The 14,939-nt window shown below is 38.6% G+C and overlaps 1 protein-coding gene across 6 annotated transcripts in view; it reads left to right on the forward strand.

Annotated features, from left to right (window-relative positions):
• Positions 1-14,939, forward strand: part of UVRAG (UV radiation resistance associated) — a 313,421-nt gene that overhangs the window by 43,376 nt on the left and 255,106 nt on the right. For all 6 annotated transcript variants that reach the window (XR_013362269.1, XR_013362268.1, XM_077867104.1 and 3 more), the window contains exon 4: positions 11,064-11,225. Coding sequence is in view for 4 of the 6 variants with exons in the window: in XM_077867104.1 (XP_077723230.1) it covers positions 11,064-11,225 (162 nt within the window). In the remaining 2 variants the exon portion in view is untranslated. The remainder of the gene's footprint in view (positions 1-11,063; positions 11,226-14,939) is intronic.

Consider the following 14,939-nt stretch of genomic DNA (forward strand, 5'->3'; position numbering starts at 1 on the left):
TCCTGCTTGCACTCTCTCTCTCTCAAAAAAAAAAAAAAAAAAAAAAAAATCGTTAAAAAACCAAACAACTGGCAGCTCCGGTGGCCCAGTGCCGCCGTCAGCCTGGGGTGTGATCCTGGGGACTCAGGATCGAGTCCCACGTCGGGCTCTCTGCATGGATGGAGCCTGCTTCTCCCTCGGCCTGTGTCTCTGCCTCTCTCTCTCTCTGTGTCTGTCATGAATAAATAAATAAAATCTTAAAAAAAAAAAAACCCAAAAAACAACCCAAACAACTTTGTACTTACACCACTTGTACCATTCTAAAACAGTGTAATACTGTTCATATGGTTATCTTAGCTTCTTTAATATATGTGTAAACCTTATAAAGGCAGGGACCTGTATGCTTCATCTTTATAACCTCCATAGTCATTGTGTGTGGTTTATATTTGTCAAATAAGTAAGAAAAGAAAATAGCCTAAGCCAAGTTGTCAGTTCTAAGATTCACCATTATTTTATGTTCACTAAGAAAAGTAAACCTTTCTAATTCAACTGAAACACAGGGCCTTGGTAATAGTTCTGAGTGAGTTGTGATTTGATCTTTTTAGCCTCTTGTTACTTTGAAATTTCTTTTACCCATTTCAAGGTATTTAGCAATATTTCCTTCCCTTAGGTATAGTATACTTGACCTGTGATGGGAGTCTTTTGTATGTATCTCAGTAATAAAATATAAATATGCTTCCTCAATCTGTGTGAATTTCATTAAGTCTTATAGAAAACGATAGATGAGATTTTTTCTTCATTGACAAATATTTGCTTCTCTCATATCAGATTCATGTTTTGTTTCTTTATGTGTAAGCCTTTTTGCCCACACAAAAACTTAATACTTTTTATTGAAGTTTAACACACATAAAAAAGAGTTTACAGATCTTAAGTATAAACTTGATGAATTTTCTGAAATTGAATACTGGTATAACCAGCATCCAGGTCAAGAAATAGAATATTTTTAGTGCCCCAGGAAGCCCCTTCGGTTACTACTACTATCCTGACTGAACATCATTAATTAATTTTACCTACTTTTAAGTGTTACAGAAATGAAATCCAGTATGCACTCTTTGGTTTGTGACTTGTACTTTATATTGAGAGTCTCAACTATATATTGTAAGAGTCATTCATATTGTGGGTATATTTGTAGTTTGTTTATAATATTGCATTGTGTGAATGTACCAGAATTTATCAATTTTTCTGCTGGGCACTTGAGTGATTTCTAGTTCTGAGCTAACATGGTTAGTGCCACATTCTTGTATGTACCTGTTGGTTGAACATATGTATACATTTCTGTTGGGATACATATCTAGGAGTGGACCTGCAGGGAATATGCATATGATCCACTTTTATATATTGTCAAATAGTTTTCTCAAATTATTGTTTCATTTACACTCTTACCAGTAGTCTATTAGAGTTCTGGGTTATTCTACATTGTTGCAATCACTTGCCGCTTTTTTAATCTTTTGAATTTAAAATTTTGGTAGATAATATATACAGGTTTTTGTTTGTTTCAATTTAAACCCAGAGAGATATTTTATTTTTTAATTTATCTTGAATTAATTAACATATAATGTATTATTAGTTTCAGAGACAGGGAGATATTTTAAATGACAATTAAACTCAGCACATATAGTGCTGACAGCAGTGTGCCTAACTTCAGTGTGCCTAACTTAAGAGTTTAAGAACAGTTGTTTTTACTATTGTGCATGTAGAGACAGTGACACCTGGTGATTGCTCCCTGGTGGTCAAAAACAGTAGAACCTTATTGATCCTAACGTTTCTTTTTTTTTTCTTTTTATTTTTTTGATCCTAACATTTCTAAATTAAAATTCATCTTACAATGTGAAGGAAAGAGCATGTTAGAGTTAATGACAAATTGGACTATATTAGGTGGTAATAAGAATAATGGAGTAATATAAAGAAGAATAAAGAAGTATCTGGCAGGGGTGACTGCTGGTTTTCTGTGATAGTGACATAGATGAAATGTCACATAGACAAAATCATTTGAAGACACCCGAAAAAAGTGAGGGAACAAGCTTATGTGGGGGAAGACTATTGCAGGCCAAGAAACAGGATGTACAAAGGCAGGTGTGTAACTGTGGTCTTTAAGAACTGGCTAAGAAGCTAGTATGGCTGGGGTAGGGTGGGTTGAACACCTTGCTAGGCAAGTATGACAACAGGGGCAGAGGGATTGAGGATCAGGGAACGATGGAAATGTTCTGGAGATATGGGAGCTGATAGCCAAGGGCTGGCTATCAGGAGAGATTCGGGCAGGGATACAGTTACATGTCACACAAAATTAGGGGTATCTGGTAGACAAAGTCACTGAACGCAGTTATATTTCTATTTTCTTAGGTCTCTAGTATGGTACTTCACTCAGAGGAGTCCAATAAATGTCTACTGCATTTAATAACTGATAATCCACCTTTGATGAGCTAGATAGTGGAGATGTGTCTCCCAACTTACAAATCAGAGTCAAGTTTCCTCTCAGATATACTTAGCATAGAACAATTAGTTGTTAGTGTACAATTCAACTTTAAAGGTCTCTGGCTTTAGCTAGCCATATTTTCTAAACCATCTGTTCACTTTGGGATTTTTGTTGTTCAGGAAGAGATTAGATTGAAAGATCATTGATTTTTTTTTTTTAAAGATTTTATTTATTCATGAGAGAGAGAGAGAGAGAGAGAGAGAGAGAGAGGCAGGGACGCAGGCAGAGGGAGAAGCAGGCTCCATGCAGGGAGCCCGATGTGAGACCTGATCCCAGGACTCTAGGATCACACCCTGGGCTGAAGGCAGGTGCCAAACTGCGGAGCCACCCAAGGATTCCGAAGGATCATTGATTAATAACTAAAATGATTGAAGTAGTAAGAATGGAAGTAACTAAATTCTCTAAAATTGATTTTATATATTCCCAGAAATACAAATTATGTACAAACCCACATGCACCCATTTTAACAATTATAAACTTGATCATTAGATACTTTTACAAAACGGGAGTTTTTAAACCTTTATTACAAAATTAAAAACCTCATGGTAGGGTAAGAGGAGTAGTAGTTTGGGTGTGTGTTGAAATTTGTTCATGTGTGTTTTTTAATAAATAAGAGGTTCAATTATAAACTACCCATGTAATTCTAGTAGTATGTTGGATGCATGATGTACATTGTTTCTTATCTTAATAACAGTGCTACAAGGTAATATATATGCCTGTTTGATAGTTAGGGAAACTGAGGTTTGGACAGACTGAACAACTTACTCTAAGCCCCAGCTAGTAGCGACTGGTAAAACAGATGTTGGAGAGTTCCGCTCTTTTACAGCATTTTGCTGCCTCTCTTATATTATACTTCCTTAAACTTCCTTCCTTCAGCTGATTAAATGTCTGCTAGAGGTCTAGGAGAGGTCAATGATGGGCCTTATAATTGAATAAGCGAGGTCTAGAACATATATTTTTAGGGAAAGCATGGGACATAATTATCAGAATCATTAACTTTGGTTGGAGTTTTGACTGTCTGAGTGGTTTTTATATTTATTTATTTATTTATTTATGATTTATTTATTTATTCAGGGTGGGGGGCAGAGACACAGGCAGAGGGAGAAGCAGGCTCCATGCAGGGAGCCCAGTGCGGGAGATCCCGGGATCCCAGGATCACGCCCTGAGCTGAAGGCAGGCGCTAAACCTCTGAGCCAGCCAGGCATCCCAGGAAAGTAATTTCTAAGTTGATATGTAAAGGATGAGTAGAGATGAATTAGTGGAAGAGATTTTATTGGGCTGAGGAGTAACTACTGCTTATAAAATCAGCAGGCAATTCCCAAGAGTTATCTTGTATGTTTTGACAAATTGTTATGAATTCCCAAGTTGTGTTTCGACCATACATTTGTTACTGGGTGATAAGAACAGTGATCGTTTGTGAATGTTTTGAAATTTCTTTGTGCAAGTGTGTTTCTTTAATAAATAAGCTGCCATTGAGCAGTGTTACGGAGAAGTTGTCCTGGCTAAATATTGAGTTTAGATTCTCTTTTGGGTAGTGAGGAGGTAGTGAACTTTTCAAAGCCACAAATACCCTAATATTCTGTTGCTGTACTTTTAGTGAACATGGTGTGGGTCCCTAGATTGTCTTAGTGCTTGAAGAATTTGTTCCATGTAGAAAATGGGCTGACATGTCTAGGTTAAATAAAATAGAAATCATCTGGGTCTTTACAGTAACATGGTTGGGCACTAAAATCTTTGAATGTTTGGAGACTCTCTGGCAGTGTCTGAATGTACCAGCTCAGGAGTTAATGCGTACTGTCTGGCAGCTATTTCATGAAAGTATAAAGGAAGGTCATTGTAATGAGACAACTGACAATAGCTGTGCTGTACTAACGTTGTATTGACTTAGAAAGGAGACCCAGGTCATCTCTTCGATCATATGAAGTAACTTCACAACACTACCCTCACTTTCAAAGGCTTTGGATTTATTTGAGAATGAAGTTATTTACAAATATTTAATGCAGCACCTGCTTCCCAAGTCCTCCCTCTCCCCGATGCAATATATTCACCAATTCCTTCTTTTTTTTCACTTTGGAAAAGGGTGGTCATTTCATGCTTTTTCTGGTGCTTTATCACTTTGAGAATGAGCATTTGAAATTTTGTTATGTCATGATCTAGAGCACACGTACTTTTGTTGAGAGATGGTCGTACACATAGGAGAGTAAATGGCTACCATTTCAGGTGGTATAATTTGAAAGCTAGGAAGGTCCTCCAGTGTCTGCTTTTTAGACTTTAAGGCCTAAAATTACAGCATGAAAAGATACCTTTATTTGATTTATTGCTGCAGCCCCCTCCTTCTAAGATGCTGTATTTTTTCTGCTATTGGGTCTTTAACAAATATAGTTTCATTACCTTTTTATTGAGATAGAGCATGCATTGCAGTAAAGGGCACATATAATAGCCCAGATCAAGAAGTTGAACGTTATCAGCACCTTTTGTGTTTTCCCTCTAGTCACTACCTTCTCCAAAGGAGAACCACTGACTTGACTTTGAGCACCATCTGTTAGTTTTGCTTATTTTTGAACATGTATTTCTACACACACACACACACACACACAGCATGTTCTCTTTTGCCTAGTGTTACATATGTGAGATTCATCCATATTGTTGTACGTAGTAGTTTATGAACTCTAATGACATGTCCTTTGGTGAACATGTATATGAATTTCATTGCTGTTAGATATATACTTAGGAGTGGAATCAAGTGCTGGGTCATAGGTTATTTTCATCTTTTTTTTTTTTTTAATTTTTTTATTTTATTTTATTTTATTTATTTATGATAGTCACAGAGAGAGAGAGAGAGGCGCAGAGACACAGGCAGAGGGAGAAGCAGGCTCCATGCACCGGGAGCCCGATGTGGGATTTGATCCCGGGTCTCCAGGATCGCGCCCTGGGCCAAAGGCAGGTGCCAAACCGCTGCGCCACCCAGGGATCCCGGTTATTTTCATCTTTAGTGGATACTGCCAATAGTTTTTCAAAATGGTTATACTGATAACTTCCCTAGCAGCAGTGTGAGGGTTTTAGTTGCTCTATATCCTTCTTCAAACTTGTTATTACTGTTACTGCTTTTAAATAAAGTGCATGTTCTGGAAAATTATGCCAACTAATGCCAATTAGGAATAAACATTCTATGCAGGGACTTGACACTTTTTTTAAGTTTATAGGATATATTTGATCTGACTTGTTAGTTTAAGTAGCTTTGTTTCCATGCTTCTTGTTTTTGACTATTCAAGGATAGTGGAGTTGGTGGTCTGTTGAATTCCAGTTAGAGGAAATGTTATCATTTGAATTTTTTATATCTGTATCACATTTTTTTTGGTCCCCCTCCCCTCCCTTCCTATTTAGGGGACATTATTTACCTTTTTCTCATTGACTGGAGCTTATCATGAGGAACATCACATCTTCTACTAGAGTCATCTTTCAGGGGCTGCCTAGGACATAAAACTCAATTGCTTTATACTAAATGATCCCCAGCAGCGTGGCCTACCTCATACACAAAAGTTACCTAATGTTATCACTATCTTTTTGTTTTATTTTTCGTTGTTATCATGTCTTTTAAGTCAGATATGTAGACTTTGACTTCCTGCTCCAGAAGTAACCAAATGCATGATGTTGACAAGTTACTTAATGGTTTTTTAAGTAATTTTCTACCCAACATGGGGCTCACACTCAACAACCCTGAAACCAAGAATCTGGTAGACTGACTAAGCCAACCAGGTGCCCTGAAAGATCCTTCAGTGTAGCTGCTTGTTATTCTCGAGCTGTGTGTCCTGCCACTCTTGTGTTGTGCATTCCAGGAGTTTTCTTAGCTCCCTGACCACACCTTACTCACTATATCACGCTGTTGAGCCTTTGTTTATTGTGTTCTTTACACCTGAAAGTCTTTATTTTAACCTGGGGAAATTCTGTTTGTCCTTTAAAAGCCAAGTTGCACAGCCTCTGTGGTGATGTCTTTCCCCTATTCCTCAAAGTTTATTATTTCCCTTCTGTGCTACTGTATAGCCTTGTGCATAATTCTATAACTGAACTTTTCATGAAATGATGTAATTAGGGGTTTGAATCTAACAAGTTGGAAATACTTTGAAGACACTGTTTATGTTTCAGTTCTTAATAATTGTGTCTTAAGTGTTGAATAAATAAGTGTATACCATATGAAGCCGTATTATCGTATATCCTCCTTTTAATGACTATAATAAATAAGGAGCGAAATTCAGAAGTACTGGTGTTCATTCTGAGGAGCTGCGTGCAGGATGGACTTCCCTTGTAGGTCAGGGCCGGCCAGTGCTCTCTCTGGAGGAGCCTGGAGAACAAGCAGAGCTGTGAGGGGGACTCACTGAGATGGCTTAGGGATCTGTTTCTGCTGGCTTTGGCTGGAGAAGAGCTGAGTCTGTTCCCTTTCCGGCCTTGTCAGGATGGAGAATTCAGAGCCCTCCTAAGGGCTGTTGTCATCTGCTGAACCCTGACTTGTGTGTCTGGTGCTTTGGGGTATCGTCCTCTGGGAAAGGCTTATTATCGCGTTTTACAGAGGAGGAAACAAACTCGGAGAGGCTAAAAAGGCTCTCCAGCTCACCACACTAACGTGACCTTGGTTGGTGGGTTGTTGTTGTTGTTTTTAAAATTCATTTATTTATTCATGAGAGACCCAGAGAGAGAGGCAGGGACACAGGCAGAGGGAGAAGCAGGCTCCTCACAGGGAGCCCAGCGTGGGACTTGATCTCGCATCCCGGGATCACGTCCTGAGCCGAAGATACCTGCTCAGCCACTGAGCCACCCAGACGCCCCTGGTTTGGTTTTTGTTGGTTTTAAGACCGTTGGGACCCCCGTAGGTCCTGGCCCTCTTTTCCCTTCCCTCACACTCTCCCTGGGTGACCTGGCTCCTGATGTGGCTGCTGCTTCCACCTCTGCCTCTTCTCTGGGCTCCAGACTGCCCCCCCTCCCCGCCCCCACGTCTGCGCTCACTCCTCCCAAAGGCATCTGGAGGCTGGAGTTCAAGTGGGGCCTCTTGGTTCTCTTGGCCGGGGTACCCCACCCCCACACTGCATCCCTTAGCCTCCGCCAGCCTCCCCCTGCACGGAAAGTGGCCCGTCACCTGCCCGGGTATGTGAGACAGAAACCCAGGAGACATTCTCGATTCCTCCCTTACCTGGCGCCTCACCTTCACCCTCAGCCAGCTGTCACATCTTGTTCCAAAACACCTCTCCCTTGCATGTCCCGGCTCCATTCTCCATGTTGCAGAGTGTCACCTGCAGGCACCCCTGCACGAGCCTCTCTACTGATGTTCCTCCTGTTGGTTGGTTCACTCAGCAAATGGTGCTTGGGTGCGCAGGTACTATTTACTGGTATACCTCATTTTACTGTACTTTGCAGATAATGTGCTTTTAAAAAATGAATGTTTATAGAAACTGAGCTTTGAGCAAGTATGTTGGTACCATGTTCCCCCAAAACATTTGCATGCTTCCTGTCTCTGTGTCATGTTTTAGTGATTCTCACAATATTTCAAAATTTTCATTATGATTATACTTGCTTTGGTGATCTGTGATATTGCTATCACAATTATTCTGGGGCACCATGCACTGCACCCATATAAGACAGTGAACTTAATTGATAAATGTTCTGTGTGTTCTAACTGCTCCACCAGTACCATTCCTCGAACTCTGTCCCTCTCCTCAGGCATCTCCCTATTCCCCTAGATACAACAATATAGAAATTAGGGCAACTAATAGCCCTACAGTGGCCTCTTAAGCATTTAAATGAAAGGGACAGTTACATGCCTTTCTAAATCACAAGCTAGAAACGATTAAGCTTAGTGAGGAGAGCATATTGAAAGCCAAGATATACTGAAAGCTAGGCCTCTTGCACCAAACTGTTAGCCAAGTTGTGAATGTATAGGAAAAGGTTTTTCTTGGGGAGGCACTAAATTAACTTTATAATAATTTTTAATATATCCTCAACATTTATATCTGAATTTTCTTTTTTTTCATTTTTTTATTGAAGTTGGATTTGCCAACATATAGTATAACACCCAGTGCTCATCCCATCAAGTGCCCTTCCAGTGTCTGTCACTCAGTTATCCCATCCCTCCTGCCCACCTCCCCTTCCAAAACCCTTTGTGTGTTTCCCAGAGTTAAGAGTCTCTCATGTTTTGTCACCCTCTCTGATTTTTCCCACTCAGTTCCCGTCCTTTCCCTTATAATCCCTTTCACTATTTCTTATATTCCCTGTATGAGTGAAACCATATGATAAATGTCCTTTTCCGACTGACTGACTTCACTCAGCATAATACCCCCTCAGTTTAGAGGAAAAGTTCTTGAAGGAAATTGAAAGTGCTACTTCAGTGAACACCCAGTGATCAAGTGAAACAGCCTTATTGCTGATGTGGAGAAAGTTTGAGAGGTCTAGATATAAGATCAGATCAGCTACAACATTCCTTTAAATCTAAGTATAATCCAGAGCAAGGCCCTAGCTCTCTTCAATTACATGAAGGCTGGGAGACCTGAGGAAGCTGCAGAGGAAAAGTGTGAAGCTAGCAGAGGTTGGTTCATGAGGTTTAAGGAAAGAAGCCACGTCCATAACATAGAAGTGCATGGTGAAGCAGTGAGGGCTGATGTAGAATGTGCCGCAAATTATCTAGAAGACTGGTGAAGATAATTAATGAAGGTGGCTACACTAAACAATAGATTTTCAGTGCAGATGAAACAGCCTTCTTATTGGAAAAAGGTGCCATCTAGGACTTTCACAGCTAGAGAAATCAGTGCCTGGCTTCAAAGCTTCAAAAGGACAGGCTGACTTCCTTGTTAGGGGCTAATGCTGTTGGTGACTTCAAGCTGAAGCCAATGTCATTTACCATTTTGAAAATCCTGGGGTCCTTAAAAGTTAAGCTAAATGTACTCTGCCTTTGCTTTAAAATGGGAACAAGAAAGCCTGAATGGTAGCACATCTGTTTACCATATGATTTCATAAATATTTTTAATTTTTTTAAAATTTATTTATGATAGTCACACACACACAGAGGGAGAGAGAGGCAGAGACATAGGCAGAGGGAGAAGCAGGCTCCATGCACTGGGAGCCTGATGTGGGATTCGATCCCGGGTCTCCAGGATCGCGCCCTGGGCCAAAGGCAGGCGCCAAACCACTGCGCCACCCAGGGATCCCGATTTCATAAATATTTTAAGCCCACTGTTGAGATCTCAGAAGAAGATCCCTTTCAAGATATTAGTTCTCATTGACAATGCACCTGGCCACCTGAGAATTCTGATAGAGATGTACAAGGAAATTAGTGTTGTTTTTGTAACTGCTAACACAACATCCATTCTGTAGCCCATATGGAACAAGGAGTCGTTTCAACTTTCTAGTTTTTACTATTTAAGAAATACAATTTGTAAGGCTATAGCTGCTATAGATAGTGATTCCTCTGCTGGATCTGGGCAAAGTCCATCGAAAACCTTCCAGAAAGGATTCACTATTCTAGATACCATTAAGACCATTTGTGATTCATGGGAAGAGGTCAAAATAATATTAACAGAAGTTTGGAAGAAGCTGATTCCAAACCTAATAGATGATTGTGAGGGATTCAGGACTGGAGTGGAGGCAATAACTGCAGATGTGGTGGAAATAACAAGAAAACTAGCATGAGAAGTGGAGTCTGAAGATGTGACTGAATTGATGCATTTCATGATCAGACTTGAGTAGATGAGCAGTTACTTCTTATGGTTGAGCAAATAAAGTGGTTTCTTGAGAAGGCATCTACTGTTGGTGAAGCTGCTATGAAGATGGTTGAAATGACAACAAAGGACTTAGAATATTACATAAACTTAGTTGATAAAGCAGTGGTAGGTTTGAGAGGATTGATTGTATTTTTGAAAAACGTTTTACAGGGGGTAAAATGCTACCAAACAGCGTCGTGTGCCAGAGAAATTGTTCATGAAGGAAGAGTCAATCAATGCAGCAAACTTTGTGGTCTTATTTTAAGATATTGCCACAGCTACCCCATCCTTCAGCAACCACCACCCTGATGAGTCAGTAGCCATCAACACTGAGGCAAGACCCTCCACCAGCAGAGGTTATGACTTGCAGAAAACTCAGATGATGGGTCCTTTTTTTTAAATTAAAAAAAATTTTTTTTTGATGGTTACATTTTTAAGCAATAAAGTACTTTTTAATTAAGGTATGTACATTGTATATTTTTAGGCATAATGTTATTATACACATAATAGACTGGACTGTGATATAGTATAAACATAACTTTTATATACACTGAGAAACCAAAAGATTCGTTTGACTTGCTTTCCTGTGATACTTGCTTTATTGTTGTGGTCTGGGACCAAACTTGCAATTATCTCTGAGGTACCATTATCACCCCTGTTGTGTTAATTAGGTGTCTTCTTGGTTCATTTAAGTTTCCAATTTGATATATTTTTGAGGTCTTTTGGTTTTCAAAAACAAAATGATTTATAACTTAATTGAAATACCTGTAAACAAATTAGAGTCTTCATGCTTTCCTTTCCATCAACAGAATCCAACGTGGCGGAGTCTCGATTTTGGAATAATCCCGGACCGTCTTGATACATCCGTGTCTTGTTTCGTGGTGAAGATATGGGGTGGAAAGGAGGACATTTACCAGCTTTTGATTGAATGGAAAGTCTGTTTGGATGGGCTGAAATATTTGGGTCAGCAGGTAATTTTTAGACTATAGTTTTGAGTATTTGTCTTCTCTAAATTAGCCTATCTAACCTTTCTGTAGATTCTTCAGATTCTACATTTCCGATTATAGAGAGAGAACTTTTATGATTATTTATTTAATTGTAGAAACTTTGAGTCATTGCCAAGTTTAGAAAATAATTTTTAATAGAAGAAACTTACGAAGAAGCACCCTAAGCTTCTAATTTAAGAAGATTTTTCTTTTCAGGAAAGAATATGCTTTCCCATTTCATTGTACTTCTTCTGTTTTATTGGTTATTCCCTCATAGAATCTAAAAATGAAGTTGCAAATATAGAACATACTTTTATGACCCGTAGAGTTGGATTATTTTGGGAAGAAGGAGAGCTACTGTTTATTGAGTACAGGGCTGACAAATCCCTAGCTTGTATAGCACTCCTAAGCCCCTATGAGTGAGGTAGTTATTGGATCATAAGACTCTTCTAGCTGAGCTGATAAGTAGCTCCGTAATCCCTTTGGACACAGTGTTCTGGGATGCAGCTAGCAATATATTAGGATTGCTTATGATATGAAACCTTCTTACCATCCTCTGACGTAGGTTATTACACTTAATATTTATACCAGCCTTGTGAAGGTTGGTATTAGTGCCCTTATTTTCCAGATGGGAAAATTCAGATCACACTGGTAGGTAGAGTTAGGTTTTTTTTTTTTTTTTTTTATTTACTAAATGAGATTTTATTTATTTGAGAGAGAGAGAGAGAGAGAGCGAGAAAGAACATGAGCCAGGGGAGGGGCAGAGGGAGAGTGAGAAGCAGGTTCTCAGCTGAGCAGGGATCCCAATGCAGGCTTGATCCCAGGACCCTTTGATCATGATCTGAGCCAAAGACAGATGCTCAATTGACTGAGCCAGCCAGCGCCCCTGGAGCTAGGTTTTAAATCCAGGCCTGGCTGACTTACAAATTCATTCTTTGTGCTGTACCACACTGATATATAACATGTAGTTCTTGGTAACCACCCAACAATCTTGGAATGATGCTTTGTCTATTTGTGATACCTGTGGGACTACTGTTAATGGTAACTCCGAAATATTAGTCATATCTATAAATATCCTTGATGTTTCTTAATATTTACTCAATATAGACTTTCTGGTTTGTTTATTTATTCATTCATTCATTCATTCATTTGTTTATTTATTTAGAGTATATGTGTTTATGTGAATGGTGGTGGGGGTGGGAGGGACCTGGGGGGAAAGAGAGAGATTGAGAGAGAGAGAGAGAATCTTAAGTGCAGAGCCTGAAGCTCAATTTCATGACCCTGGAATTACCTGAGCTGAAATCAGCAGTTGGACGCTTAACCAACTGAGCCACTCAGGTTCCCTCCCTCCCTCCCTCCCTCCCTTCCTTCCTTCCTTCCTTCCTTCCTTCCTTCCTTCCTTTCTTTCTTTCTTTCTTTCTTTCTTTCTTTCTTTCTTTCATTTAGCCTTTTTTTTTTGCTTTCTTTTATTTTTATTTTTTTGCTTTTTTTTTTGCTTTCTTTCTTTTAAAGAAACTATTTAATTCTACATATTTTTCTTTCACATTAAAAAATCCCTCTATTCTCATTTTGCTTACCATATACTTTATTTTGTGTCCTCCTATAGTGACCAGAAGAATGCATATAATAGATATTTTCTATAACTAAATTCTAACCACTCTATAATCTTTTTTGTTTTTATATTTTTCCCTCTGTTCTAGGACTGGTCTCAGTGAAAATTTATAAAATAATGACTTTTGGCTTAGGGCCTTTCTCCTCTCTTTCAGTATGAGATACTTGTTGCCTTTTACTGGCCAGTTAGAACCTTGCAGTGAGGTGTATACTCTGTCTTCCCACATACCATAGTTGGCTGTGGATAGACGATGGTATCGAGCACTTGTCTTTCTTCTGAAAGTACCTACATTTCATGGAGGATGATGCTTCTTAATGTTAGAGTTGTATTGACTGTATAGTCTGGTAGGGGAGTTTTGAGCCAAAGAAGGTGGCCTTCGTGCTTTTCAACCCACATATTCCTTAGGTAGTGATCTTCTTGGAATACTCACCTGTGTTTATGTTGAACCTGTCCTAACTTGAGAGAGTCAGCTTTCGGGTGTCTTCTTATAAAGCTGGTTATGTCGGTATAATGGAGAACAAAAGAAATAGAAAACTTGTTTTTTAAGCCAGTTAGAAACTTAATATCATTATAGAAAGTCAAAACTCACCTACAAAATAGGTATAACAAGTAACATGCTACTAGAAAATCAGATAAAATAGAATTACAAATTTTCAGAGGAAAGCAAGACTAAGATGTATCAGGAAAATAGCGAGAATTACTTAGGTTCAGTGATAGATCATTTACTTTCTACCAGGCATTATTCTTACTGTTAAGGATCCAGAGATGGGTAAGACAAGATCCTTAGACTTGGTAAACTGATGATTGATGAATACCTGCATAGTACCATCCTGTTTTGATTACTGTAGCTTTGTAATATAATTTGGATGAGTGTATGGAAGAGTTATTTAGACAAGCGTGGATAGAGTCAGGGAGGGCTGACTTTTGAATGAATTTTTTTTTATAAGGTTTGTTGAGGTGTAATGTATATACAGTGAAATGCACCCTTTTAAGGTATGCAGTTCAGTGGGTTTGACAAATATATTAAGTCTAGTAACCATCACAATGAATAATGCTGCTGTGAATATTTAAATATAAGTCTTTACGTTGACATTTGTTGTCACTTCCTTTGAGTAAATACATAGAAGTGGAATTTCTGGGTCTAGTGGAAAGTGCATGTTGAAATTTATAAGAAGCTCCCAAATTGTTTTCCATTCTGGTGGGTTTTAGCCATTCCAACGGATTTGAAGTAGTATCTTATTGTGATTTTTTTTTAAGTTTTAGTTTTAATTACTCAGTGTTCATCATGACAAGCGCACTCCTTAATCCCCATCACCTATTTCACCCATCCCCCACTTTCCTCTGGTAACCACCAATTTTTTTCTCTATAGCTAAGAGTCTGTTTCTTGGTTTGTCTCTTTCTTTCCCCTGCTTTGCTCGTTTGTTTCATTTCTTAAATTCTCCAAATGAGTGAAATCATATGGTATTTGTCTTTTTCTCATTGATTTCACTTAGCATTATATTTTCTAGCTCCATCCCTATCATTGCAAGTGGCAAGATTTCATTCTTTTTTTTTTTTTTTTTTACAGCTGATATATATGTGTATATATATATATTTATCAGTCAATGGACACTTTAGCTGCTTCCATATCTTGATCATTGTAAATAAATCTGCTCTAAGCACAGGGATGCATATATCCTTTTGAATTAGTGTTTTTGTATTATTTGGGTAAATATTTGATAGTGCAATTGCTAGATCACAGGGTAGTTCTATTTTTAACCTTTTGATGAAACTCAATACTGTTTTCCACAGTGGCTACACTAGTTTGCATCCCACCTACAGTGTACAAGTGTTCCTTTTTCTCCACGTCCTTGCCAACACCTGTTATTTCTTGTGTTGTTGATTTTAGCCATTCTGAACAAGTGTGAGGTGATATCTCATTGTAGTTTTTGTTTATATTTCCCTGATGGTAAGTGATGATGAGCATCTTTTCTTGTAACTGTTGGCCATTTGTATGTCTTTGGAGAAATGTCTATTCATGTCTTCTGTCCATCTTTTAATTGGATTATTTGCTTTTTGGGTATTGAGTTTTATAAATTCTTTATAT

Source organism: Canis aureus, chromosome 23, assembly GCF_053574225.1.
Source record: "Canis aureus isolate CA01 chromosome 23, VMU_Caureus_v.1.0, whole genome shotgun sequence".
Lineage (NCBI taxonomy): Eukaryota > Metazoa > Chordata > Mammalia > Carnivora > Canidae > Canis > Canis aureus.